The sequence below is a fragment of the Sylvia atricapilla genome, chromosome 5, assembly GCF_009819655.1.
Source record: "Sylvia atricapilla isolate bSylAtr1 chromosome 5, bSylAtr1.pri, whole genome shotgun sequence".
In the NCBI taxonomy this organism is placed as follows: Eukaryota; Metazoa; Chordata; class Aves; order Passeriformes; family Sylviidae; genus Sylvia; species Sylvia atricapilla.
The window spans coordinates 2,569,174-2,597,052 of NC_089144.1; the positions used below are offsets into that span (position 1 = coordinate 2,569,174).

Sequence of the window (27,879 nt, forward strand, 5' to 3'; positions counted from 1 at the left end):
ACACTTCTCTTGTTTACAGAAAATTCCCAGGGGAAAAGAATTTTAGACAACCAAAACATCTCAGGCATGAAACCAGGGCTACACCTGGGTACAATAGCAATAAAAATAATAAATGTATTGTGAGCATAGATCAAAGTACCCTTCTTCCCTTGTCCTAGGATTAGAAGCATGAAACAATAAGAAACGTTATAATAGATTAAAAAAAAAAAAAAAAGAAATAATTTGTACAAGAATAAACTTCTCTGTTGTCATCCAGTAAATTTGTAAAGGTTTTTTAATGGGCACACCCAGCTGTGGTGGCACGAAAGCCTTCTCACCCCAGAAATCAAAATGGTCCCCTTCTTGTGCAGTGTGGGCAGAAGGAGTAAGACACTTGGATTTTCAAACTGGATGAAGAAGCTTATGTTTGACCTTGGCTAGAAATCAGTGTATTCTAAGTTTTTCACATCCCATGTGTTTTGCAGGCCCACAGTTGTAGAAGAGGGTCTATAGAACCTACTGAAGAGTCCAGAATTTTTACTTCCACTAATATGGTTTTTTTTGGTTCTGAAAGTATGATTATGTCTTTACCTTTAGCAAGAGTCACTCTGTCAATTGGTAAAATTGATATATGACTGTATCAATGTACATGTAAGTAAAGTTTTCAGAAGGAAAGTGACTGTTGTGGGAACAATAAGAAGATGGTGTTGCACTAACAGGTTCTGGTGGGTTTTATCCTGCCTGGACACCAGGTGCCCACTAAGCTGCTCTATCATTCCCCTCCTCAGCAGGACAGAGAGAAAAAATAAGATGGAAAAAAAAACACGTGGTTTGAGAAGACAGTAATTTACTAAAGAAAAAGTGAAGATTGTACACGTGTCAGCAAAAGGAAAACCAAAAGATTTTATTTTCTGCTTCCCAGCAGCAGACAACGTCTGGCTCCTTCCTGGGATGAAAGGTTTCAGCACCCGCAGTGGTTACTCCATTGCAAACATTGTAAATAACAAATCCTCCTTTCTCTCAGCATTTGGATTTATCATAAGGTGTGAAATAGCCTTTAGGTCAGTTTGGGTCAGCAGTCTGATTTTGTTCCCTGATGTTGCCCACCCCTGTGCAGTGGTGGGATGTTGGAGGGAGAGCATGGTGCTGTGCCACACTGCTCAGAAACTGAGTGTCACCCCCACCTTCCCAGGTCCCAAAGCACAGCGCTGTGGGGCTCTGGGAGGGAAAATACCATCTCAGCCAGAGCCATTCACAGGGACATGTCCATTCTCATGGTTACCAGGCAGGGTACAGGGCACAGAGCACTTCAGGTGTCACCTGTCACTGCTGACACCTGCCATTCTCTTTCCTTTGCTTCCTGATGAACCTTTATAAAGATGAAATAGGAATTCAGATCACAGTCATCACCAAACTATTCCTGGAATATGAGAAATAAACCTGGCAGTATTAATAACATTGGATTCTGGATGCACTGTCCTGCGTTTCCTTTTCCTATTTTCATTCATCAGATTTTTTAAAACCTGCAGTTACATTTTGGCTTTGTTTGGCTTTTTTTTTTTTTTTTTTGCTGGGTTTCACTTCATACTCTGGAGTCTAATTTTTCAACCACAATAAAGGGCATAACTTAACTGAGACTGATTATGATGCTCCAGATTCTTTTACAGATTTACACACGGGCCCACAGTTGAAGACAGTGTGCAAATATATAAATACACACATAGCTTGCAGTGCTGCTCTTTCAAAGATACCCCATGAGCAAAGACAAAATAGTGAGAATATTTATTGATGTAATAAGCCAGACCCATATTTTATTACAAAGCAAATCTTTTAAAGTAAGATTGAATAGGTGGACACCCATTTAGTTTATTAACTATAGAATTAATACACTATTAGTGTGAAGAAAAAAAAAAAAAGAGTAAAATCACATTAAGATTATTATCTTCTTTTTCGTGTTTAAGACCCAAATTTAACCTATATTGAAATATGCAGAGAATTATAAGCTGTGGTCACTTTGTTGGTTCAGTTTGGAGAAGAAAAGGCTGAAAAATCAGAGTCTACAGCTTTCTCAGGAGGGCAGAGCTGTTGATCTCTTTTCTTTGGGGACCAGGAACAGGATGAACAGGGTCAGACTGAACATTAGGAAAATGTCTCTCATCTGACAAGAGCTGAGGAAGAGTATAGGAAAAAGCACTGCTGAATAATGTCCTTTGATGTGGTTTAGTGGTTTAGGGCTATGCTGTGCCAGAGAGTTCATATTTCTAATTAGTCAGGAACAGCCTGGAAGTAGGAAATGCTAAGCAATTAACTGTGGGTGTAGAACCCACCAGGAATTAAGCCCAGGGAAGCTTTTGGTGAAATCCCATTCTGCCTGAAATCGAAAGCAAAACGCACCTACTGATTTCAGCAGTGTCAGCAATGTCGTGACTGCATTTTTACCAGTTCACCAGCCAGCCTGTCCTTGATCTGTTTGCTTTTCCCATCCTCAACGCTCCCAGTGTGACTATCATCTCCTATTTCATGCCAGGAAGGCTGTGTAACCAGCAGCTTTCGCAATCCACAAGTAATTGTGAGCCTGTGCTATCACTGCATTCAAGTAAAAGTCAGTGTCTTCCAGTTGTTTTGTTGATGGCAACATCCAGAAAATTCCTAAATGTTTAAAGCAGAAATGAAGTATGTTATGGATTTTTCACAGTCTTTACACTGGGAAGAGTTATGTGCAACATTAAGCTTAAATTGATTGTCAGTGTTTGAGCACTGGCCTGGACAATGGATCTAATTAGTATCTACAGTTATTTAAATAGCAGAATTGAATGCCTGGGTTGCAACAGCTCTATTCTTGGTTTAGAATTATGTTTTGTTAAGGAAACTCTTCTTGTGGTTCTGAGAGGTGAATTTAATTGGGAACTGTAAACATCAAACAAAACTTGCCTTTGCTATTTAGGCTGTGATGGTATTGCCTGAGTACCCAGCTTAAAAACAACAAAACCAGAAGCTGAGCCCCAGTAAAGCCCAGCTGCCATAAAATACATCTCGTGGGAACCATAAATCTATATTTATAAAGAGCTTGAATTTGCCATAATCCTTTGTCAATACATTTGGCCTTTTGAGGTCTTTTCCACCAGCTTTGTGCAAAGCAGGCAGAAAACTGGCCAGAGTGGCACCTGTGGATCATCATAAAATTCAAATCCATTACAGCCTAAACCAGAACTCCTTTCTTCATCCTGTGTAAAGAAGATATTTTGTGACTGAGCAACTGCTAAAATGGTTCCTGGGAGGGCTCTAGGTCTCTAATTTTATGTTCACCCAAGCAAACAGTCCCACAGGAGCTGGTACATGTTAAATTTACCATTTGACCCAGAGAAGGAAGATATCTGCCTCACACTGTGTTGAAATCCTTAGCTACTTGTTACATTTCTACAAAAAAAAAAAAAATTCCTGTTGCTATTACATGCTCATTTCCTTTCAGAGTGAGGAAACAAGACAGATTTATAACTAAATGTGTGTGACAGACTTCTCACCTAACCCTTCAGCTTCAGAATAACCTCAGCTGCAATCGAGGTCCTGTGAAATACAGGAATGATCTCACCTTGCAAATACATGAAGGAAAGACTATTCAGGGGTTGCAAGTCCAACAGAATCAATGACAGAGCTTTGGCACCAGGGATATCACACATTTTCCTTACCTTTCATTGCATTCTGGATGGGTCATATTTTAGGGTGTGGTGGTTTTTTGTTGTTGTTGTTGTTTTGGGTTTTTTTTTGTTTGGTTGGTTGGTTTTTTGTTTTGTTTTGTTTGGGTTTTTTTGTTGTTGTTTTGTTTCTGTTTTGGGTTTTTTTGTGGTTTTTTGGTGGGCTTTTTTGGGGTTTTTTGTGGTTTTTTGTTGTTTTTTTGTTTTGGTTTGGGTTTTTTGTGTTTGTTTTGTTTTGTTTTGGGGTTTTTTTTGTTTTGTTTCATTTTTTTGTTTTTGTTATTGTTTTGTTTTTGTTTTTTGTTTTTGTTTTTTCTCTGCGCAAACCATTATGGAATTTTAATAGCAGCAAAGTGTAATGTTAACCCCTGTGATCTGAGTGATGTTCCTCTAATTTGCAATCTCTTAATTAAGGTCTGACATGGCTCAGCTATTATTTACACTTATAGTGGTTGGCCATCTGGGCTTCACTAATAAATAAGCACTTTAATGACTGAACTACTTAATAACCCTTCAGTGAAAGAAGATGAAAATTAAGGAAATTCTTTCATTATGAAAATATGCTGCGCCATCTAATTGTTCAAAAGCAGATGTCACTCAAATTCAATTAAGCTGTTTAATGACCTGCATGCTTATTACTAACTTGATGGAAGGTTTGACACAATTAAAGTAAATACAAATGGCTGGTATGACTTTATCTTGTCATGTTGCTGCTTTTTGCTACTTTCCCAAAATATCCATGTCAATCTCTGGGTTTTTCTTATGATATATGATAAATTTGCATTGTGTGGTCTGAAAGAAGAGCTTATGAAAATTGTCAACAGATTATTTTTCTTATTTTCACTTCCAAATGTGTAGCATTTGCCTCACAATAAACGTCTCAAATTATTCAGATGTGAATGTTGTGGGTTAGATGGCCAGCAAACCTCCCCAAGCAAGATCTTTGTTTAGTGATTTAGTCTCTTTTGTTAGTGACAGATTGGGAGCGATATTAAGGCTGCTTTTTCTCTGTAAACTATGTCTTATAATATGCCAAGCTTTACAAGCACATTAATGAAATCCATATGTAAGTTCATCCTGGTTTATTAAGAAACAGACACGCAATATTCACTGATTATTAAAATGTTATTCAGCACTTCATATTTTATAATGTGCTTCCCTCTTCCTTGCTTCCCTCATCCTTGTGATTTTTTTTTTAATTAGCTAATCATTGCTTAGCACTTATTACTCACAAAATTAAGGATGGATTATCTTCCTTACAAACTTCAATCCATATTGCAGACTTCCTGCCACACGGCTTTCATGGATTATGAGGTGGCTATTCCAGTCTTTCCCTACAGAAATAGGAAGTTGTGTGGATGAGGTGCAGCTCATCCTGGCTCTGCAGAGGTGGGATAAATCTAAAAAAGTGAATGGTCCACAGCAATGAGCAATATTCCAGTTCTGTCATGCTGAAAAACTTCTCCCCAGGGAAGTCCCTGCCCAAGTCCTTTCCTTGGCTTTGCTCTGGGCAGCATCTGCCCAAAGAAAACACTGGTAAGAAATGAGAGTGGGAGGAGGGCTAGAATGCCCTTTTAAAAAGCTGGTTTTGGGACTAGATCTGGTGCAAGTATCTATTTATTATAAGCGAATTGAGTTTTTCAGATGTGTTGGGAATTCTGAAGCAATGAGTTTAAACCCAAGAAGAAATCCTGAAGTCAATCTTATGCAGTGAAGTGATGAAGCATTCCTGAAGTGAGCGCTTCCTGCTAAAGGGGTGGGAAGAGAAGCCTGTCCTCCACACGTGGATCTTAGATCCAGGATCTGATTTCCAGGCTCCATGATGGGAAGCAGATGACCTGGGAGCCCTGGAGGCCCAGAGCCATCCACATGGTGACACAGCCCTAGAGCAACAGAGCCTGAAAAACAAGGCTCTAAAACATCTGCTGCTGAAGGCAGCTGGCAAGCCTCCAGCTCAGCAGAGCCTATGTCCCAGCAGAAGGCTTTCAACAGGATGCATTTCTGCAAAATGCTTGCATTTAGACTTGTAATTTTTCACTTTATAGAACAATTTTAAGACTGATTTTGCCACATCCCAGCCTAGATTTTGCTGTGCCAACAACCTGCAGTAGAACTTGAGCCCATTTCTCTCTTCTTGAAGGAACAGGGGAATACCTGCAAAGCACAGCTCCACCTTCTAATTGTTACACCTGCCCCTGTGTTTCAGAAAATAGCCAAAGGTACTCTTTGAGGAAGAGTTTTGCCACATGGCTTTTGAGGTCACTGCAATTGTTGTGTCTTTTTAACTGGCTGTTAACATTTTAGATTGGAACTCGCCCCATTTGTGCTTTTCCTCCTACTGAAGTCATCAATCTATGTTAGGAATTTGGTATTTTATTTACCTATCAATGTACTAATAGCAATACTGGAATGTAAGGCCTTTATAGTTCAGACATGGCTAAAACTTGTGACATGGAAAAAGTTTTAAGTTGCTCTGGAAGAAAAGACAGATTTTTTTTCATTTGGAAACATGAAAACATATCCAAGCTAAACATACTTGACAACCAAGTGCCAGAGATTTGCTAGAAACTTTTCTGAATAGTTGAAAGATGCAACAAAATAAAGAGCAACAAAACCAGTGATTCCAAAAATGTGTGTCATTCTCCTGCTCATTTCTGTGGCTGTGGTCATCATCTGAAATTACAAGTTTTTTTGGAAGGTGAATCACAAGCATGTAAAATATATTCTTCTCTTTTCTTCCAACTCCTATGCTTCCTCTGTTCTGCAGAGTTTAAACTTCTGGGATGTTTAGCCAGTGAAATTCTACTGAATTATGTTAGAACACATGTCTTCCTGAAGAAAGTTCCTTTTCTCTCCTTGGTTAAGTTCTCCTTGTAGATACTTGTCTGGGTGAAGTCTCCTTTATGTGGACTCAACTGGGGGAAATCTTACTCTGCCTCCTCCAGAGTTCCATGTAACCTTAGGAAAATGCCTTTTCCTAAAGCAAGGCTAGCCACAGCTTACAAAAATGATGATCCCTGCACTAAGTGCTGTGATTATTCAGCAGAGGACTGAGCCTTTCACTTGGGGTATTTCACAGGAAGATGTAAAGTTGCCCTGGCTGTGCTCAGAGCTGACTGAAATCTGTGTTGGTGTGGTTATACAGTTCTAAGCTAGGTCTGATCCTTCATGTTCCTGTGGCTCAGAGTAAGGGTGGTGTACAGCTTGTGCATCTCTGTACAAGACTCTCTTTTTTACAGTCTGAAAAGGCTTTTACACTTTTGCACCACTCAAGGTCTTTTCAGCTGTGGCTACATGTCACTAAACACTCATCAGCAAACCCAGTTCAAAAAGTGACATCCACCATTTCTGTCACTTATTGCCACTTCTTCTTAGCTCTATAACCCAGCTTTTCCTGTGACTCTTTTCACAGGCATATTTGTGGAATAGAGCAGACTAGATCCCTTTCTAACATTTCTTTTTATTTCTTTTTAATCTTTAATTTTAGTCCAGGACATTCAAAATTTGTGTGGAGAGCTGCCATGCCTCAAATCCAGAGGAAATGATAAACTTTTGGAGAGGGGGTGTAGGAGAACACAGCTGGGTACAAATGTAAATCTGGAAAGGGATTTGCTGCCAGTGCAATAACAGCTTGTGTGGAGAGAGAGCTGCTTCCCTCTAACTCACTGTCATTTAAAAATTGAAAATTCTCAGTTAAGCTCTTTTAGCTTTTTTTTTTGATGGTGAAATTCTCAAAATTCAGAAAGGATTTCCAGAACAGGATGTTTAGAAACAGCCGCCAGGCCTTTCCTGGCTTCTGGAAGCAATAAATAATCCAATATTTTGGTGAGGAATGAACCCAAGCTTTATTAAAGATGAATCTCTTTCTCTGTATGTTCTCAGGGCGACCCTACCTAAATAAGAGTAGGTAAGGGAAAAAAAAAAAAAAGTCATGTTTTTCTATTCACATGCCCTCCATTTATCTGTTTCATTTATGAGCTGCATCTCATCATAAGCACACACAGTTCACACAAACGTCTCCATGTGTCTGTCTGGGAGGGACATAACACATATGATTCCAAGTCTGCCTGTGGTTCCTGCCTAGACTGGCTTAAAAATGATGTATTAGTCAGATATTTTCTGTCCATTGATATAAAAAAGGAAATAATTCAGATGCACTTCTAATAAGACAATATGTTTGCTCAGACTGAGCTTTGGATTTTGCCTCAGTGGACACAGGGGCAAATGAATGAGCCTATGGCAAACCTTATGCAAAAAAAATAAATGTCATCATTTTCTTGGACAGCAGTGCAGGACTCAGGGAAGACTTTCTGTGCTTGCATCTATGCTTGTCCCTTCTCTAGAGCAAATTTTCAGTCATCATCCTCAATTTGTGTATATTTAAGTGGATTTCCCTTTAAAAGCATCCTGATGCTGCCAGAACAATAAGGGTAAACATGAAAAGATCAAACATCCTTGAGATACATGCCAAGGAGATTCCCTTTACAAAACAGAGGAGGAGTAAAAAGCTCAGGCTAGAGGGTCTGTCATGAAGATCTTATTTACAAGGAAAGCACTTATTTTCCTGTATCTGCAGATACTACTACTACTACTACTAATAATAATAATAGTATATCGAATAAGAGAAATCTGTGAAGAATCTCCCAATTCCTTCTTTTACACACTGATAAATAAAACAACATTTTCTTTCAATGAGCATGTACATTTTTGGGCTACAGTACTTCCAGAAGAAGAAGAGACATGATATCCATTTTCTTGATTTTTTTGAAGCCCTTTCCATCCACTTGCATGTCTCTTAGATGGATTCATAGATAATTGGAGCACAGCTGGGTAGAAGTTGCAACTAACTTATTGTCTAATTTCTAAGATTTAACCTTAAAAAATGTGGCTGTGGCTCCACACTGTATGGAACAGAACTGTTTGTACAATTAGGCCTGAAGTGGTTTAAATTCTCCTCTTGATTCAAATGCCCAAGACCTCCATTACCAACTATCAGTGAAGATGTGTGTGTCTAATTTAATTAGGGTATTTAATACAGGTATTAAATAATGTGTTGGTCAGACAGCTGGGGACAGAAGGGTAGTGCACTGCATGTTTCTGCCCTGTGTTACTCCTGCTCTTAATTTGGGAAATCAAGCCATTTATGGATCCTAACCAAATTTATTGGTGTTTATCAAAATCCCACATCTCATAAAAGGGCCTGACTCTGCTCCATCAGTGAGCATGACAGAATTTTTGCTTTAACAGCTTTCCAAGTTATTTATTATGTTGCCAATTGTCATGCTCTTCTCTTTAACCAAGACCAGGACATCTCAGGCAGCAATGGCCAGACATCAGTGTCTTACTGCAAGCATCCACTCCTGCAAAGCTAAAGGCAAAGCAGCACACCTGTCCATATGTGTTTTGGGACTGTTCAGACAAAGTTATTTGAAACTGTGATTTTATCTGCTGCTTCTGTTTTGAACTTGCCAGTGCTCTCTTTTAGATCTAGACCATCTGTTGCATTTTTTAATATCTAACCTTTGAAAATAAATTTGAGGGCCAACAGGAGAGTACTGATGTGTTCTTTGAAAATTGACTGTTCTATATGAGGAGGTACCAGCTCTTCAGGGATCCCAGTATGAAAGGCACTGACACTCAGAGCTGGATAGATGATTTATTAAGCATGGAAATTGTAGAGGAGGTGGCAGCAACCTGAGTCCCTTTTGGAGCTGAGAAGTGCAGCTGTTGCAGAGTCAGAGGAGCCTGTCTTTGGGGGTCTCAGCACATCACCCAGTGTTCTGCTGGGGCTGGGGTTTGCCAGCTCAGAGTTCACTGGCATTCCCAGGTACAATCCCATCCATCTTTGACAGCTGTCAGGTTTGGGATCTGCACTCAGCTCTGAAGAGTCCCAGGGATAGTTCACTCCAATGCTCTTGGCTCATGCTTCCCAAAGAGGGGCATACATATAATTATGATCGAATACACATTGAATACACGAAAATTGGTTACCTGTGAATTTGTTGTGTGTGCATTGATCAGTTATGCTATGGTATAAAGCAGCTGTATGGTATCTATGAGAAAAAAAATCCCTTTTCAATACAGTGCCTCCTCTGGGGCCTCTGCTGAATTGGAGCAAGTGGTCTTGTGCTTTTCATCAGATTAAATTTTTATTTACTATTTGGTTTAGGTTTCAGATGAAAATTCTTTATCAAAGCCGAGTTACCAAAAGCAGAATATATCACTGTCCCATTTTTCCACGTGTCAGTTTCAATTATAACCGATTTCCAATTCTGATTTGCTTTGTTGCACGTGTTCTTGACAGGAGTATTTGGTACAGCTCTGTGCTTTCCTGACACATATTAGCCAATGACCTCGATATTTAAGATGAGGCTTGGGTACCTTTGCCATAGCCCCTAAGAAAAAGAGTTCAGGATTTCCTGCTCCATCACATCACATCAGTTACCTCTTTACCCAGATTGAAAAGTAGGCCAGACATTCACATCTTTTTAGGCCTTATAGAAGAGCTAAATGAGTTTTGAAAATTATTGCTATTTTTAAACTGCCCTGATAAGCTTGCAGTGAAAAAAGCACACTCAGAAGGTATCATTGTGAAATACCATCTTTGCCAGAAAAAATGATCTGATATGAGTACGTCCTGGCACTTGGTGAAAGACAAATACTGTAATTTTGCCAATTCTTTCTCCATACAGTTTTACAAGATAAAACAATTGCCAGTAATTAGACCCAGATTAAACCTGTTTAGAAATACAACTGTGAATTAGTCTGGTTAATCACTTACAACAATATTAGAATAATATTCAAACTGTTATTTATTATCAAATCATAGAGCACAGCAGTCAACAGATCTGCATTACAACTTGCAAGGTACAATATCTGATTTATAGAACTGCCACGTTAGATACTTAAGGTTCACTCCTCATTCCTCATTGTTCCTTCATGTGTAATTTCTGACCCTTCCCAACCCTTCAAACAAAGCTTTAGAAGTTTTCTTTTCTGCTTCTATTTCCTGCAAGAAGGACCCAAGCCACAGCACGTTGCTGAACAAATGCATTGACTGACCTGTGGAAAAAAGCAAATCTTCCCCTTTCTCCTTACTTTTAAGGCTGTCTGGTTTGCTTTCAACAAAACAGCAAACAATGGAAGCAGCTGTTTCCCTCTAAGTCAAATGCAGTTTTCTGGGCAGGGAGACCTTACACACATGTCATGGTTTAGAATGAAGTTCCCAATTTATTATCCCCACTGAGACTCCCCAAACCATGCTCCACTCTCACTCCCCATTTTCCCCTCACTTTCCCCTGTACCAGAATGGAGAAGAAAACTGGAGACACAAAAGGCAAAGGTCAGAACCTGAGATAAGAACAATTTACTGGAAACAGCAACGAAACAAGAAAATCAGCAACAACACTAAGGACAGAGGGCACAAGAAATAATGCACATGGAGAAAAAAACCCAATAGTAGACCAGAGGGCTCACTCTGCCAGGCTCACTGCACTGCAAAGAACCTCTTCTCCTCAAGAAGAGAGTCCCTTTCCCCACCCCTGGCTGTACCACCTCCACAGTGATGTGAAAGGGTACAGAATAAACTCTGTATCTCAGCCATGCCCATCCTGGCTACTGCAAAAAATTACCCCTGTCCTGCCCAGAAGCAGGACACCACGACACTACAGGTCCCAGGGCATCTTTTTTTACTCTTCCAGCATAGCAAGTATGTCATGAAAAGTGTATCCTTCAAGATGGAGTAGCAAATGAATGTATGTCAGAGTGACAGCATTTAAGACAGCTGGGTGGTGAAAGCCCCTTACCCATCCCCTATGAAAAAAAAATAAAGAGTCCCTTTGGTTAATATACACCCTGATCATATTTGTCACTTCAAACATTGCTTCAGAAGGGCTTTGAGTTGCTTAAGGCCTCATTTGTAGACAGAAGAAAAAAATGAAATCTGCCATTAAATCTGTTCCAGCAGCAGATTTCAGTTTTGCTGCTCTTTTAACCGAAAAATTCAAGCAGCATTTATAAACTGCCATTATCCAGAGAATTCCTTTCAGTGAAGTAACATCTCCATAATTCAAAGCCATCTGATAGCTGGCCTTTGAAATTACAGCTGAATATGGACTCAATTCTAAAGGTGTAAGTTGTACAAAACTGTATTTTTTTTTTGTGTCAGTTTAGCAGTGTCAGTCCACAGACAATGCACACAGAGTATAAAGTACAGAGTGAAGTTATACTTAAAGTTTTGTGCAATAAAACAGCCAATATTAAAAAAAGGAAACCAAAAAAAAACCCCCCAAACCAAAACCCAAAACCTGTTTCTTTGCTGTCACGTATGTCCCCATTCAGCATATATCTCTGTAAAAAACTGAAATTAAAACAAATATCTACTAAATGTAGATTCATTCCTAGACTTCAGTCTGCTCTGCTTGCCTAAACAAATGGTCCAGACACAGCAGTTTTATGGAGACACCTCTGCAGGCATGCATCAGAGTTGCAGCAGAAAACATGGAAAAATACATTGCAGCACATTGTTCTGGGGTGAAGCCCACCCATAGCTTGACCATAAATTTATTCATTGTAGGATAATTCTGCTCTACGTATTTTAAACACTTTGGATGTGGTATCCCAACAGCAGATTACTGTTTTCCCAAACCAGTTCTTACTGGGAATTTCATGTATAGGAAGTGCTGTGAACACGAGCTGCAGCAAACTGTCTCATAAAGACTCTAACACTTCTTGTTTTCATTACTATCCTCTGGAATTGTTCTTTCCTTCTGTCTCCATTTTATGTTTATTGTTTGTTTCCAATTCTTAACATTCACTGTAACCTTTGAATAACACTTGAAGTAAATTCTTATTTGGATTTTTTTTTCTCCCCTCCATTCTCCAAAACCTGAAGAATTTGAAAATACGTATTAGCTGAAGAACTTGGACATATATCTGCCTAATTTTTTCACAACTCCATTTAAATATTTGATTTTGCCCTCTATGGTAGTATCCCAGTTCTCTTTATGTTTTTAAACTCCTTGAAAACACACATTTCAAGGAGCCAAATTACACAGGCATCCCTAAAAACACTCTTCCAAATCTATGTTGTTTTCTTTTTTTCCCTGGAAAAAAGAACCTTTTTTTCTTTTTGAACCTTTTTTTTTTCCTTTTTAATTACAATTTTATCACTTTTTTTGCACTTATCCATGTAATTGGAGCAACTAATAGGTTCATGTTCCTTTACTGGTCTTTCATAATTCTATTATTTTCCCTCAAAGCTCCTCCCTTTATATTTAGATAGTCCTCCCCCTTGATGATGTTGCTGAGTGTGATGTACTTCACATTCTTTGCCTATTTTCCCTTTCTAGATGTTTTGATTCAGTTTTCCTATATATTGGGATGTGTGTGGAGAAGAAGATGTGAAACTAGTAACTCACACCTGGAGTTTTCACTGGATCTTAGTGTACCAGTATTAATCCAATCTCCCAATGGCTCAGATTTTGAGTATCCTTGAATATGTATTTTAGTAATTTAAAAACTATTAGACATTTGAACTTTTATTCATGTTTTAGAAATTGAAATCACACAGCTGGTCAAGAAACTCCCCAAAGCAAATAAGACTTTTATTTGTAATTAAGGAAATTGTAAGTCATGGCTAAAAGTAATTTCTGCCTGAGAAATCATCTTTCAGAAGCCAGAACCTGCTGGTGCTGCACGCTCAGGACACAACAACCTCAGGATTTATTTCCCCCCAAGTCAGACACTCACAGCTCTCAGCACTGACCACGACAGGTAACTAAGGTTCAAGCCCCACCTCAGTGATTTCCACTGCTCCATATAAAAGTTACCAATAAGAGCCATTTTTAAATGTCTGTCCAGTAATTCCTTTCTATACAGTGATCTTCAGTGTGAACAAATTATAATTATTTATTTCTATGCATTATATTTAGAAAAAGAATTAAATGTACACTTCAATCCAAACTATACATTAGGTTGGATGAAGGCTACTGATGACAAAGTTTTCACAGTTATGAAACAGAAATTAAAAGTCAAATACAAGAAAAATCACATTATTTGGAGAAACCTTTATTAAACATTTTAATACAATATTTAATATTAAAAAATATCACATGATGCACATGTAGAGTTTTTAGGCAGGGATCTCAGACAAGGCATATGGTGAAAATAATTTACTTTACTCTGAAGTTCAAAACATCTTTTTATTTATTATTTTTCGAAGACCTATTTAAAAAAAATGTACAATATCAGTATCTTTCAGAGTTGTTAACAAAATTCTAAAAATAGAAATTCATGTTTTCATACCCTATATAAAATAGAAGCAAAGGAGATTGCCTTCAATTTAATTTTCAGTTTGTGAAAATGTTTGGGTATGGCCAGTGTCTAGAGTCTGATAATATTAATTTCTGGTAACTATTTTTTGTTGACACATTTATGCAAAAAATTCAAGAAAACTTTCTTAAATCAGTAGACTCTTTGACAAACTGCTGGTTCAATTCCAAAATATTTTTATTTTGTAGAAATTTTTAAAGGAAATATGTACTCACCACTTTTAATACTGGTTCTTCCTATACATTGATAAATAAAGAACAATATCCTGGCTTATGACATAGAAACCTGGTATCATTTTTTTACATTACAAGAAAATTACCAGAGGGTATTTGATGAAATTTTCAGACTAATTGCATCATCTATTAAATGGCCCTCAAAATGAAAAAAGTAAAATGTCATCTACTATAAAAATAATAATCTACTTACAAATATTCCATCTTGCTTCTGAAATACTTTAAAAACAGCTGCTGTAAATACTAGGTAATTTTGTTCTGATGGGAAGTATTTGATTTGACAGGGATTTCTATATTAATTATCTTGACAAAAATACATCCTGAACTTCCTAGAGACTTCTGGATGCAAAGTAAAACCACCACAAAGTTTTCTAGTCCAGCAGAATTTTCAAACCATGGTAGCACCAGATCACTTCTCTATCTCTCAATTTAGACACACAATCTGATTATGTAAGCTGGAAAAGGCAGATGGAACCTTTGAAAACACAGACCCAGCTAATAAACACAATAACAACTTTGGTACCCTACAAGGCCACCCCAGAATCATTACCCTCTACCAGATGTCAACATTCACTTTACAATTTTACACTGCCTTACTTTCATGGCTTTAATTTTAGTGATAATCAAATCACTACATGATCATGTTCACAACCTCATCAGAATGTACAGTAACTGGTCCATGGAGCAGTTATTTGAGTGTTACTAACAGGAGGAGTTTGTCTAAATGTACTCACCACATTGTCTCAGTGTACATATCACTACAAAATCAAAGACTCTGAAAACCAACCTCCCTGTCAAACTGAGAACAGGAATATTGGCTTGCACAAAGTCTTACTGAAGAGCTCTTTACCTCTGCCTCTGCTGATGTAATTCAGTACAAAAATCATCACACAGCATCATCCTGACACCATTTTTCTGAGTGAAATTCACAAATTTAGACTAACTTCATCTCTGCCTTTTTGAAGGACAGATGGAAAGTAGATTACTTCCATCAACCTAAGCCAAGCAGCTTCCAGTGATAAGTTCAGAACCTCCACTTGCTCTTAGATCACAAAGTCGTATGCCAGGAAAATAGCAAACATATCAAAGTATAATTCCCATTCCCATTCATACATAAACTAAAAATTTATAAAAAAAGGTTCAATTCCTAAGAAAGGAACAAAGATTATTTTTTCAATACAGTCTCTGATCCCAGCCTCCCACAGAAACTGATTCTTACTGGATTACTTCCAATCAGGAACATGTGACTATACAACATCTTCAGCGACTGTAGTGTCGAAAATTTGGTAATAAACTTCATTTTTCATTGCATCTCTGACATTATAGGACCTGATGAAACATTCCAGCCACGGCAAGTCACCTACCAACAAAATCCAAATTACTCTTCAATATTCATTTCTAATTTTTATAGGAGGCAAGTATAACTTGAGCAAGATCTTAACTAGGATATCTAAATATGTACAACAGTTAATAAGAAGAAAAACTAATAGTTAACTCTGAAATTCCAACAGGTATCTTTTAAGTTGCCTACAAGATTTGAAATAGTGTCCAGTGAGTCTTCCAAGACTTGTCCTCCCTGCACCAGCACTCCACAAAACACTTGGACCCAGTAGTCAGGCAACAAAATAAAATACATATGCATAAAGACTATCCAGTAATAAAAAATTCATCTCCATGTGTCTCAATGAGACAATTTCACTGGTGTCAAAGGGAAAATCCTTTACAATCTCTATTACAGGACAACCTTTGTTAAGTATGGCAAAGACTCCAGGGTGACAGCAGTGGTCACTGACAGCCCTGCACTTGCTGTCATACTCTGGAGGTTGGAGCTGCATCACACATCCATCCACACTGGACGTGTGTAGTTTGGGCAGAGCTACTTTCTGCCACAACACATACACTGCACAAAAGTCTCTGAAAATGGATTTGGATTAAGCATTTTCTTGACTTCCATGGATGTTTCCCATGGCAAGGCATGCTCTAAGTCAGCATGTGCAATCAAAAGCAGGGTATCACCCAAAGCATGTGCCATATGCTGAGCTTCCTTTCTGTTTTCCCTAACACACTGTGACATTCAGTATGAGGGTGTTGTGGTTAACTTCCATATGAATACAGATGGCATGTTAGTGCCTGCACAGGCATGACTCCATTCACACACCACTGCATGCTACATGAGAATTTACTGAACCATTTCTTTTCTTTCTCAAGGGTAGAGTTAATATGAAAGATGTTTCAGAACTAATTAATAAAAACTCTGCTTTCAGGCTACAGCATTTTTCTGTATTGAGTTTTCCTGTGCATATTGACTTCTAAGACTCTGCATATGCAACAGCAGATTGAAAGACCCCTTCCCACCCCCCTTTTAAAATAACAGCAAGCTCACCTAATTTTCTTCCTGGAGGACAGAGCATGTTCATGGTCATCTGCATCTTTTGCTGAAGAAAACTACTAGTTAAGATTTCAGAGGCAGGAATTTGGAAGAACTTCCCCTGAAAGAGAACAGAAGAATATGAGGTGTTCAAAGAGGGGTAAGAAATCATCAGCCAGAATCTTGATAGCATGTTCCATTAGGAACTTAAAATCAGGTAGCAGAACAGAAGAATAGTACTATTTCAAAAAAAACCTGTCCAGATACAGAAAAACCCCAAACTGTCTGAAAAAATTAAGACTGTTTTTCAGTACCTCTGAGTATTTAGGGACTACAGGCACCCAGAAAGCACACATTGGTCTCCATATACAGCTGGCAGATATTCCTCATGAACATCCATTACCAGACAATATCAGACAGTGTTATGGCCAGAGAGGATGGTCAGTCCTCCTCAATGGCCCCTCACACCTTGAGAGGAACAAAATCACTTGAAAACAAAGGGCAACTTTGGGGGTTTTCTGTCTGTGGAACTCTCTTTGTGAGAGTTTCATTTTTTGGCAGTTTTAGAAACTATGGAAAAAAAGGCTTATACTGTGGGGTACGCTTCTGAATGGAGACAGAAAATAATAAACGGAACATAAATATCTTAAATAAAACTTTTCTGTGTACTACTAAACCACATACAGTAAGCATGACTGAAAAAACTCCCAAGTTTATTCTTTGCTTGTTACCTGTTTATTACCTGGATCTCTAAAGGCTCATCATCTTATAATTTCTCAGAGTGAGCTAAGAGTTTTGGTAATAATTTCTCATTTTTTTTAAAAGATACAACTACAGAATAATCTGCCTCTCTATAATTTTTGTATGATATGTTTAATGGCAATGACCAGAAGTTAGCTGATAATCCAGCAGCAAAAATAACACTGATAATTTTCTCTGCTCTCTCTTCAGTCTTCTTCTGAACCTTTTCCATTTTTTTCCTTCGCTGACTTTTCCTGTAAGGAGGGGAGCAAAGAAAAGGATTGCTCCTTTGGAAGTGCAACTGGAAGCTAATATAAAGCTGCACTTCAAAGCAGCCCAGTTCCTTCTCAGATGGTGCTGAAGGACTGGAGTTTAGGCTTGGAAACTCTTGGCTTGTCTTTGAAGTACCACCAGCAGGAAAGCAAGCAGCTGGCACTTCAGAGGAAACTGTGGGTATTTTCCTGCAGCTAAACTGTAGTACTGAGCAGTATCTGATAAGAAAGTGAGCCACTCTGAAGTAAAATTTCTTGGAATTCTGCATCAAGAGATGGTTTAAATCTTGTCCCCCACCTTCTTTTTGCAATTTAGCGTCTTGATGGAAAAAGGAGAAAGGACAGTAGAAGGAAAAGATGACTGGCTGAAATGGGATTGTAGTTTTTGATCTCTTTTGCTGTTAAAACACCATGTATTTTAAGAAAAAGCTCATTTTTTCTAATACCATTTTTACTTACAGTCTTAAAATTAAACAAGGAGGAGTATTCTCTTTAAATTCCCATTCAAAGTAATTTAATATAATGGTAGAAAATCTGCAGATATATACACATTAAACAACATTGCTGTGCAGAAAAAGATCCCACTAAATTCCTTTTCTGTCCCATTTTGTCCCACCCACATTGCTGTGCCAGGAAAACCACTCAGTCTTCAGTGTCTAGCAGGAATGGTTTTAAGTTGCTTCAGCAAAAAGTGAAGACAGGTTAATTGTGAGGTTAGTAACGTAATTGGATAAACTGCTTCTGAAATCCAAGATAAATATCTGTACAGATACAGCTGCCTAGAGAAAGAGGGCCTCCTTACCTCATGATCATGTGAAACAGAAAAAACAAGCATTACTGAATGGAGAGCTTCTATTGAGAGTTAAAAAAAGAGGTAATGAGATTTTAAACTGATGGAGAAGTTTTCTGCATAAATCCTGAAACATTCCTATCACTCACACAGCATTTATGCTGCATAATTTAGCATTGCCAATAAAAGAGAAATTCAGCCATAGGAATATATATAAGTTTATGGAAATATGAAATTATCTACCTTCAAGCTTCAGTTTTGTCTTTATGCTTTAATATTCTATACTCTGTACAGTATGAACAATCTTATAGCATTGTAATTATTCCCACAAATCACTGCAGGTAACATAGAATGAGTATTTGTGCACATATATTTGCCATTTTAAAAACAAAATCCAAAATCACTTCATTTGTAGAGACTACCTTTACCTAGATTCACTTACATAATCCAAAAGGTATGCCTTTAGTGCTCCTGTTTCATCAACCAGTGTAAACTTCATAATAAATACATACTGGAGCAGTTCAATACCTAAAACTGAAGAAAAGAAAAATTGATTTTTCTCTGAGAGAATATGCAAGGCAAACTATAACCACCTGAGCTGACAATATCCCCCTTTTAATAGTAACTGACTTTGAATACTGTCATTAGAAGTATAAATTAAAACACCAAAACACAGAAGCAGAAGAAGAACACAAAAGCAAAATGGCATTTATCTCCTGAGACCACATTGCAATTTTCCTAGAAACACTTTAAGAGATGAGCCTATAAAAACACAAAGATTTTAAAGTATTTATTCCCATGCTAGTAAACAAAAAGCTAATATTTGCTTAGATCTTAGATCCCACCTTAGTGGGATCCTCCTACTCCTGTCTTCTTTTATCCATGAAAGACAAAGGGGTGCTCTTAATAAGAATTCCACCTGGAAACTATCTTCTGAGGAAAACACTTTATGTGATATGATGTAGTAAAAGCCACCAAGCTTGCTCAGAAACAAACTCTGCTGGCAATTCTGAAAGAATTCCAGTGTAAGTAAATGTCACCCCCTCACTGGCAGCAGTAACTGTGATGCTGCAAACATAAAATAACTGAAACAGAAAAAGTTACTACACTTTGCATCAGTCTTTCCTGGGTACACCTACTTAAACCACTAGTCATTTTATATTCAACTGATCTGATAAACTTGCAGGTTTATAATTTAGCCTGAAAATACAGCTGATAGAAGAATTATATACATAAAATAGTGTAACTGTCAGGAAGTAATGAATTAATATTGTTTTCATTTTGAGAATTTAATGTCAATCACTGCTAGTTATATATTATTTTACAATTATTTAATAGGATACAATTATGAAAATTTATTTAGAAAATCACTGTACTGTTGTAGAGTTTTTAAAAAGTGTTTACCAAACTTATATACTGCTAGATATTCCAACTTAATATGTTAAAACATGAATTAATAAACAGGCAAATAATCTTTTTCCTTAATGCATTGTGAAGTTTTATATTCAATTTACAGAATTTTAACATGTTGACTGCATATAGTAACACTAGGAATACACAAAGCACAGAATACACCTAATTGTTGTGGTATAATTCCTTTCATTTGAATATTATTTCTTGCAGACTCTCTGGAACATGACACTACAGAAGATAAAAGTCTATCTTGTATGAGTCATTAAATAAGACTGCCTTTAGTTCAGGCCAGAAAAACAGAATCTACAAAAGGAAAAGCAAGAGTAACTTCCAGGATTGCTAGTATGTACACAGTTTAAAAGGAACATCTACAACCAAAAATTCATGACATCTGTACTATAGTGTTACTCCTGACACCAATGGTAGAAGAAACTAGTCAACATCTAAAATCCTTTAATCCATATTGCAATAATTACAAAAGTAAATAGATTACTTCAACTGGTAAAAGGTGAATTAATTTTGCAGCCATAATTACATGCTTTCTGTACAAAACTGCAACCCAGAACAGCAAATCAAACTATTTCACATCAACATTTCAGAATCAAGGCATAGAAGTATTTCAGGACAGTATCATGCCAGCTGACCTTGTGCTATTTCAGTTGGTTCCCATGAAGGTTGCTGTTCTGCTGCAAGGGAACTTAGACTCTTCACAGGTTTTGGAGTTGAACACTGCTTGCACCTAGCATTTAAAACAAGATATTGAGACTAATCAAACACTGATGTATTTGTACCAGAAGTGTTCTGCACAAACGACCTCCAAAACTCTGATTTTCATACACAGTGGGAGTGCAGAAGTTTTTATACTGCTTTTTGAAGTAATTTATTTTACCAGACACACCAGCTTTAGAGCAGAACAAAACCCTTAATGCTTTGGTTTTGAACTATCCATGAGGAGAAATAAATCTTGAAAAGACCACTTCAGTGATTAGATAGGAATCAAACTGTACATCAAGACTGGGAGAGTTGGGGTTGCTTGGCCTGGAAAACAGAGGGCTCTGGGCAGACCCTGCTGTCTCAATATATAAAAGTGGCTTTTATGGAAGTCAGAGAGAGACTTTTAACCAAGGCCTGTAGTGAAGAACATGGAGCAGCATTTTTAAACTGAAAGAGGGTAGATGTAGATTGTGCAGAAAGAAGAAACGCTTCACAAAGAAGGAGCTGAGGCACTGAACAGGTTGCCCAGAAACACTGTGGATTCCCCATACCTGGGAGTGTTCAGGATGAGACTGGATGGAGCTGAGCAAGGTGTGCAAAGTGTCTGTGCCCAAGGCAGGGGGTTGGATTAGATGATCTTAAGAAGCCCCTTTCAACCCAAACCATTCTATGATTCTAAGATCAGTACATTGCTAAACATGGCTCGTTCATATGCCACCACCTCTCACTTTGTAAAAGCAGGAATGAATCTGAACTTGCAGCACACTCTAAACCCAGAGAAATTTGGCTTTGCCTACATTGAGAATATTAACTAAGAGTTGTTAAAACAATCTATTTTATTACTGGTGTATTACACTAATTATTATAAATTTTACATGGGACATAGTAAGCTAATGCTGCAAGTGGATGGAAATACTGAAGAACTGTTTTCAAACTTGCTCCCATTTGCCTCAAGGAACGAAATTACAGAAAAAAATTATTTGTTCCAAATAAAGCTTCTGTATTAGTATATTACAATTAGAACTTGAAATAAACATTTATCTTTTAGAATTATATGCAAAGTATGTCACAAAAAACTACTAAATACAACTACTTCTGCTTAAGTGATAGAAAATGAAGTCACTTTTTTCCTTTAAAAAACCCACTCAAACTCCAATAAAGTAACTTATGAATTAAAGTAACTGTGAATTTTGCTTCTTATATGCAGCGTGTCTGTGTTTATTTTTATACATAAATGAATATACACGCAAATGCACACACATATAATTCCTTCTACCATACAGAATCTTTTCTAGACTTTTCTAAGTAAATGCCACTGATAAAAACATGCATAAAACATAGCTCTGAAATGTCAGCATACTTGTGAGGTTCCTTCCTAAATATCCTATAAGTAATCATGGAATATCTTATAAACCATTTAATTTTACAACCATTGGAAGAGAGAATAATGTCTGAAGGTGAGTTGTGTGTAGCTGGGGAAATATATGGCTTATGAAAGTGCAAGCAGAAATACTTTGTACTGGTGAAGATCCTGCCCCAGTAGGAGTATCCATATACTGCCTTTATTTAAAAAAAGCTGCAGACAGCAATATCTGAAAAGGTCAAAACTATATATGACAGAGAGAAACAATTACCTGTGTTCATTTTACGGATGGCCCTTATGGGAAACTTTAGGGTTCACATGAAACATGGAATATTTCTGCAAAGAATTTTTTTTACTGCTTGCAAACGTAGCAGAGCACCCCACTGCACTGTGCTCTGCCTGAGCTGCTGAGAGAGAGGACTCAGTATCTTTCCATGGAGGAGACTGGTATTTCTGAGCTCAGCAGCTGCATGCTGCTGGGCACTGCTGGGGGAACACACTGCTGACAGCTCTCACTGAGCAGACACATGGCACAGCAGGGCAGAGCACAAACACCACACCCAGGTGTGGGTACTGTATGCCACAGCTTTGGAACTGTGGAATTCAGGAACCTGGTGAAGTCATCTCTACAGTGAATGACATCCACAAACAGGTAAGGCACTTGGCAGTGCTGTGGATCACACTAAGTTACAAATGGTAAGGAAAAGCTGTCCAAAATCCCCTACTGCTTCTAAACTTCAAGCTCCCCCAACTTTAAGAGTGAGAATGAGCTGTAGATCGACAGGCTGAGATTATTTTCTGGATCCCTATTTAAATATTCTCTGTTATGTTGTGTATATATATATATATATATATATACATATATACACACATAACTTCTCAGCATACAGTTTTAAAAACAACATATGTTTTAACTAGTCTGAGTGAGACCAGAAAATGGAAGATCTGGAGCAGAAGAGGAATTTAGGTACTTTGCACTGCATGTGTGTTTCCATTTACAGACACACTGCATTTGTGTCTACAGCACACTGCCCTACCCACACACCACAGACAAGACTGAAACTGGAGTGCTGTGCAACTAAGGGCTTCAGATTTATAAATCAAGAGCCAAACTGCAGTCAGTCCTTTGATATCAGGCACCAAATGATATGGTGTTTCATCCCTGATGTCAGTACTGAGCATCATGCTCTGTATTTTACATCAAAAAATCTTTGCTAAGTTAAAGCACTGCAGTCTGAATTACTGCAGAAAATGCTATCTATTACTGCAACTAGTGAAATATCAACAAATGCTTTTAACCTACCCATAATATTTTACATTCCCTTGTAGAAGAAAAGGAGCTGAAAGATCTAATAATTCCAGATCATCTTCTGTGGATCTCACAGGAATAACACACTTAAATCTTTTTGAAAGCTTCCAGATTTCTTTTAGTGTTCCACCTATTAAAAACAAAACAAAACAAAACAAACCCCATGGTTTTTTTAACAGTAGTCAAAAATAAACTGAACAACTTACATTTCTCAGCTGATTTCAAGGCCTTCAATAATAACTGATAACCACTACTGAAAACTCAAAAAATAGCCCAATACCTTCTCAGTTTTACTCAACAACAGACTCAATTAAGACACAAAGACAGACAGACATCAAAGCAGATGCCCTCCTATCTTCCTCAGAGCTAACACTGTAACCAAGAGGTTGTACTTAGTTAACATCACTTTCATATAATTACTCCTATGATTTTATTAGCCATTTTCTTAGAAAAATATCAAAGCAATCAAACTGACCTTTTATATGCACATATCCATACACAGACATACTTAATTGCTGACACTTTATTACTTGAAAATAGATTTACTGAGTTACATTGTTCAGCTGTTCTAGGAACATGGAGAAGAAATAGATTCTTTTTTTTCAGAAAGAAAAGGTTAGATTGAAGTCAGTTGGGAACACATCAGAAATACAGCTATCAGAACTAATCCATTATAAAAGAAGAAAACAGAAGGGGTTTTGTCACTGACCCTCACACAAACGACCACCTGACTTACATCTGCTTATTCACATCACTACTTGAGCACAATTGAAGCCTTTGTTTTGAACTCTGAATGCAATATGCAATTTATTATTTTTATTATATAAAATTTCCTCAATAGTATTCTTGCTAATTTGCTTTGTTTAAAGGTTAGTGGCTATTTCTCTTTCCTGAGGAAATCTGGTAAAAATCACACTGAACCAAAAAAACTCACACTGAGAGAAGCCTTATTAATCTGAAACAACACTGACATCCAGAGGCTGACAAATTTAATTGGATGTCTGTATTACCAGAAACCTTTCAAAATTTTCCACATCAATACTAAAAATAGGCTTGTTTAGAAGACTTGTCAAGTTTTTTAAGTCACAACTGAAAAAACAGAAAGCAAAGACAGAAACCCCCCACATATTCAGATGTTAATTTTAACAAAATCAACAATACTGGCATAGTTTTAAAATAGACAGAAGCATCTTACAAGATCTTCACATACTACCATCTCCTGTTTACACAACAGTAACTTATAGTTCCACCTTAGTTTTTCTTTTCTTAGAAGATGCTTTTATGATCATCACTACTTACACTGAATATAACTTCAACATTTCTTTACTTTGTACATACACAGAACAGACACAGTGCCGTAAGAATTGACATATTTGCAGTTTACCTTACCTTCTATCATAAGCAAGGTGTCCTCAGGATGTTGAAGCATCTCATCATGCTTCACAAAATGGATAGTGATTTCCCTCTGTTTCTGGTCTTGTGTAGTCCATGTCACAGATTCATACCAGGATGTGTTGTGCAGTTCTGGGTTTGAGGCAGCACCGGCAGAGCCACGCAGAATGGAGTCAAAGTCATCTCTGTCTGGAACTTCTTGCCTAAAACCATTTCCAAATTGAGTAATTATGTTCTAACAGCCTCTCCTTAGGCAATCTACCAACAAAGATGACAGTAATCCAAATAAATATTAGAATACTGTCATAAGAGTTAAGGTACATATAAGAAAAACATCCTCACTGTTTTATCAGTTTAAGCGTTTATCAGTTTAAACATTATCAGTTTAAATTAAGAGCTGTATAGTATATAATGACTTCCCATGTTAATAAATATGCTAAGTAATGTATTAACTTACCTAGGAGCAGAGGCAGCCTAGTGGCTACATCCCACAAATGAAAATCAAATGAAAATGAAAATACAAATGAAAATACAAATGAAAAACCAAACCTATCAGCTTTATTTGATTTCAGTTGGGCCTTCAAAGGGCCACAAACTGCATACCACTTCATTGGAGTGCAAAGACTATATGAACTTATATAATTTCAAGTTTTATGTTTTAGTCTGTTTGACTTATCATCAACCAATAAGGACAAAGCAAAAAAGGACAGGACCAGAACAGCTTCATGTAAGTACTGACAAGGGAAAATCTACAACTCTGCACCACAGTTTCTATCCTGTCAGGACCCAAGGGAATGGCCTGAAGTTGTGTGAATTCCCTGATATTTCTGGATCCACAAAAGATGTCTTGTATGGAAGACGCACTTTAGCCAAGGATATTTTATTAATTAATTTGAAGATTATTGTACCTCTTTGCATATCCTATTTTAAAACTGCAATAAAGAAACACTTAAGATACCTCTATAAAACTATGGTATGGAAAAAACTGTATTGCTTCATTTACAAATAAAGAAAAATTATTGTTTTGAAAGCACTCAAAGGATTCTGTAAATGGAACTCATCTGACAATTTTAAAATTTTCTACTTATTATTAGTGAGTTTCAAATCTTTCCACAAAATGATATACATTTACATTCAGCTCATCTTACACAAAAGAAATAAGTGGAAAACACACTGAAAATCTGGACATCCCAAAACATACAGAGCAATTCCTAGTCACTTATACTGTGTGAAACACTTACAAGGAGTTGCATTTGGGACAACGAAGTTTAACAGACTGATGGAGCTTTTGGGGTTTGTAAGTTCTCAGCTTTGCTCTAATGCGGTACTGTTGAGGAGCTGTGCTCTTTGTTATGGTTTTTAGATCTGTATTACTCAAATCCTGATGATCTGTCAATACTGCAAAACAACACACAGAGAGATGAAAAAGCACCAGGCATACTCTTCATCACCATAATATTTGTAATACGGGAAATGGCAATCACAGGTATGCACTTTTCCTTAATTCCCAACTTTTCTTTCCTTCCCAGCTGCAGCTTTAGTTTTATCAATAAAACTTTTTATTACAGTCAGTAAGATAAATCACATCAGGCTACAGGAGCATGGTGTATGTTAGGATACAGAAACACAACATGTAGAAAAACCAAATGAAAGTAGAATATACAAATGCTCTATTCCTTTAAACAGCAAATAAACCAAACACAACATACATGCATTTATACTCTTGGAAATTACATTTTTAGAACAGCTCTCCCTATAACAACCTTTAAGATAATGTTTTAAAACTACTTTTGTTCTTTAGCAAAATTAAAATTCACCTTAAGGTCAAAATGTTACCTACCTGTAACAGACAACTGCTGACATCTCTGTAAGTGCAAATCAAGATCTAAAATCAATAAGAATTTCCCAATTATTTTCCTTCCTTCTTTTTTTTTTATCATGTGGACACATACAAACAGGTAGGCAAATAGACAGGTAGATACTCACACAAAACCAAAAGCTGAACAAATTAAATGAAAAGCCAAATTATGTATGAAAACAACACAACAACAAAGAAACAAACAAAAAGCAGCAAAAGTAAGCAGGAGACATATATTGCATATCCAGAGCTAATATATTAGTGGTGAAGTTAGCATATACATTAGGTAGGAATGCTTATCAAAGTGAACACTTTTCAGAAGTATACTGTGAATGATCTGCTGACATAAATTGTATTCATCCCCTGTAATCCTTCTGTACTAGAAGACAAATACTTTATTCTAAGACCAATATGGACTGCTGGTCCCCCCTCTGAACAACCTCTACTACACACACAGAGGGCAGTAAATAAGAGCAAATTTTTTTCTAAATTTTCAGTTATGGACAGGACATGAAGCATTTTCTTTTTCTTGACTTTTGCACTCTTTTAGAAAAGTCCTACGCTTTCATGTTAACCATGGCTGAGTAACCAATGCTTTTAAAAGCTAGAAACAAAGATACAGACTATATCCAACCAGCTTTAAATTCTCCTTTAGTTGTTCTTATCCTGGGCTAAAAATACCATTCAGAAAATAATTCGAGGTCTGTCCATAAGATATCACTGTTCCATGGAAGTGCACCTTACACCTCTACCACTGTCACAACTTCCCATCTAATGGTTTAAGAAGGGCTCCTCAAAAGGCAGCTGTTTCGTAGCATTTTCAGTGCCTGTCCCTGCAGAATCACCCTTTAGAGGGAGGCACTTACATAACTCTGCTTTGTGAGCTAATATAATATGATTAAGAACACTATCTGTGTTTAAGAATTTATTCACTAACTCCTATGAAAGTATCTTTCCATGTAACACGAAATGCTTGTGCTGGAAGACAGAAAGAGTAATGTAAATTTCCAGTCTAATAAACTGAAAGAATTCTCCAAGGCTTTGAATATCAAAGCAGCACTACACACAGAGAACTAGCAACTGTGACCTTATCTTGACCATATACATATGTGTATGTTAGAAGAAAGAGAAAATCAGCTTTCAGTTGTTCTTACCTGTAACATTGCCAAAAGTGCTGTCCATGTCCATTGAGCACATGCTTTCCATATTCTGACTGTCTGCCAGCTGCACAGATTCTAAGAACCTAAAGACAAATGGCTGAATATTTTATAAGCTAGAGAAATCTTTTATATATTGTCATACATACACACATATATGTATGGGATTACACAGACAATTACATGAAACTTATTTATTATCAACACACAGGAATAATATTCAGACATAAATGTTCCAGCAGAGACATAAAACTCAACTGAGCCAG

At 37.2% G+C, this 27,879-nt stretch overlaps 1 protein-coding gene across 4 annotated transcripts in view; it reads right to left on the minus strand.

The window, feature by feature from the left end:
- Positions 1–13,718: 13,718 nt before the first annotated feature.
- POT1 (protection of telomeres 1) overlaps positions 13,719–27,879 on the minus strand; it is a 56,137-nt gene continuing 41,976 nt past the window's right edge. For all 4 annotated transcript variants that reach the window (XM_066318580.1, XM_066318579.1, XM_066318581.1 and 1 more), the window contains 9 exons: positions 27,611–27,699; positions 26,439–26,483; positions 25,840–25,996; positions 24,596–24,801; positions 23,201–23,336; positions 20,465–20,559; positions 18,850–18,941; positions 16,620–16,725; positions 13,719–15,596 (listed from right to left, as the gene is read on the minus strand). In XM_066318580.1, coding sequence (XP_066174677.1) covers positions 15,484–15,596; positions 16,620–16,725; positions 18,850–18,941; positions 20,465–20,559; positions 23,201–23,336; positions 24,596–24,801; positions 25,840–25,996; positions 26,439–26,483; positions 27,611–27,699 — 1,039 coding nt within the window. In that variant the 3' untranslated portion in view covers positions 13,719–15,483. The remainder of the gene's footprint in view (positions 15,597–16,619; positions 16,726–18,849; positions 18,942–20,464; positions 20,560–23,200; positions 23,337–24,595; positions 24,802–25,839; positions 25,997–26,438; positions 26,484–27,610; positions 27,700–27,879) is intronic.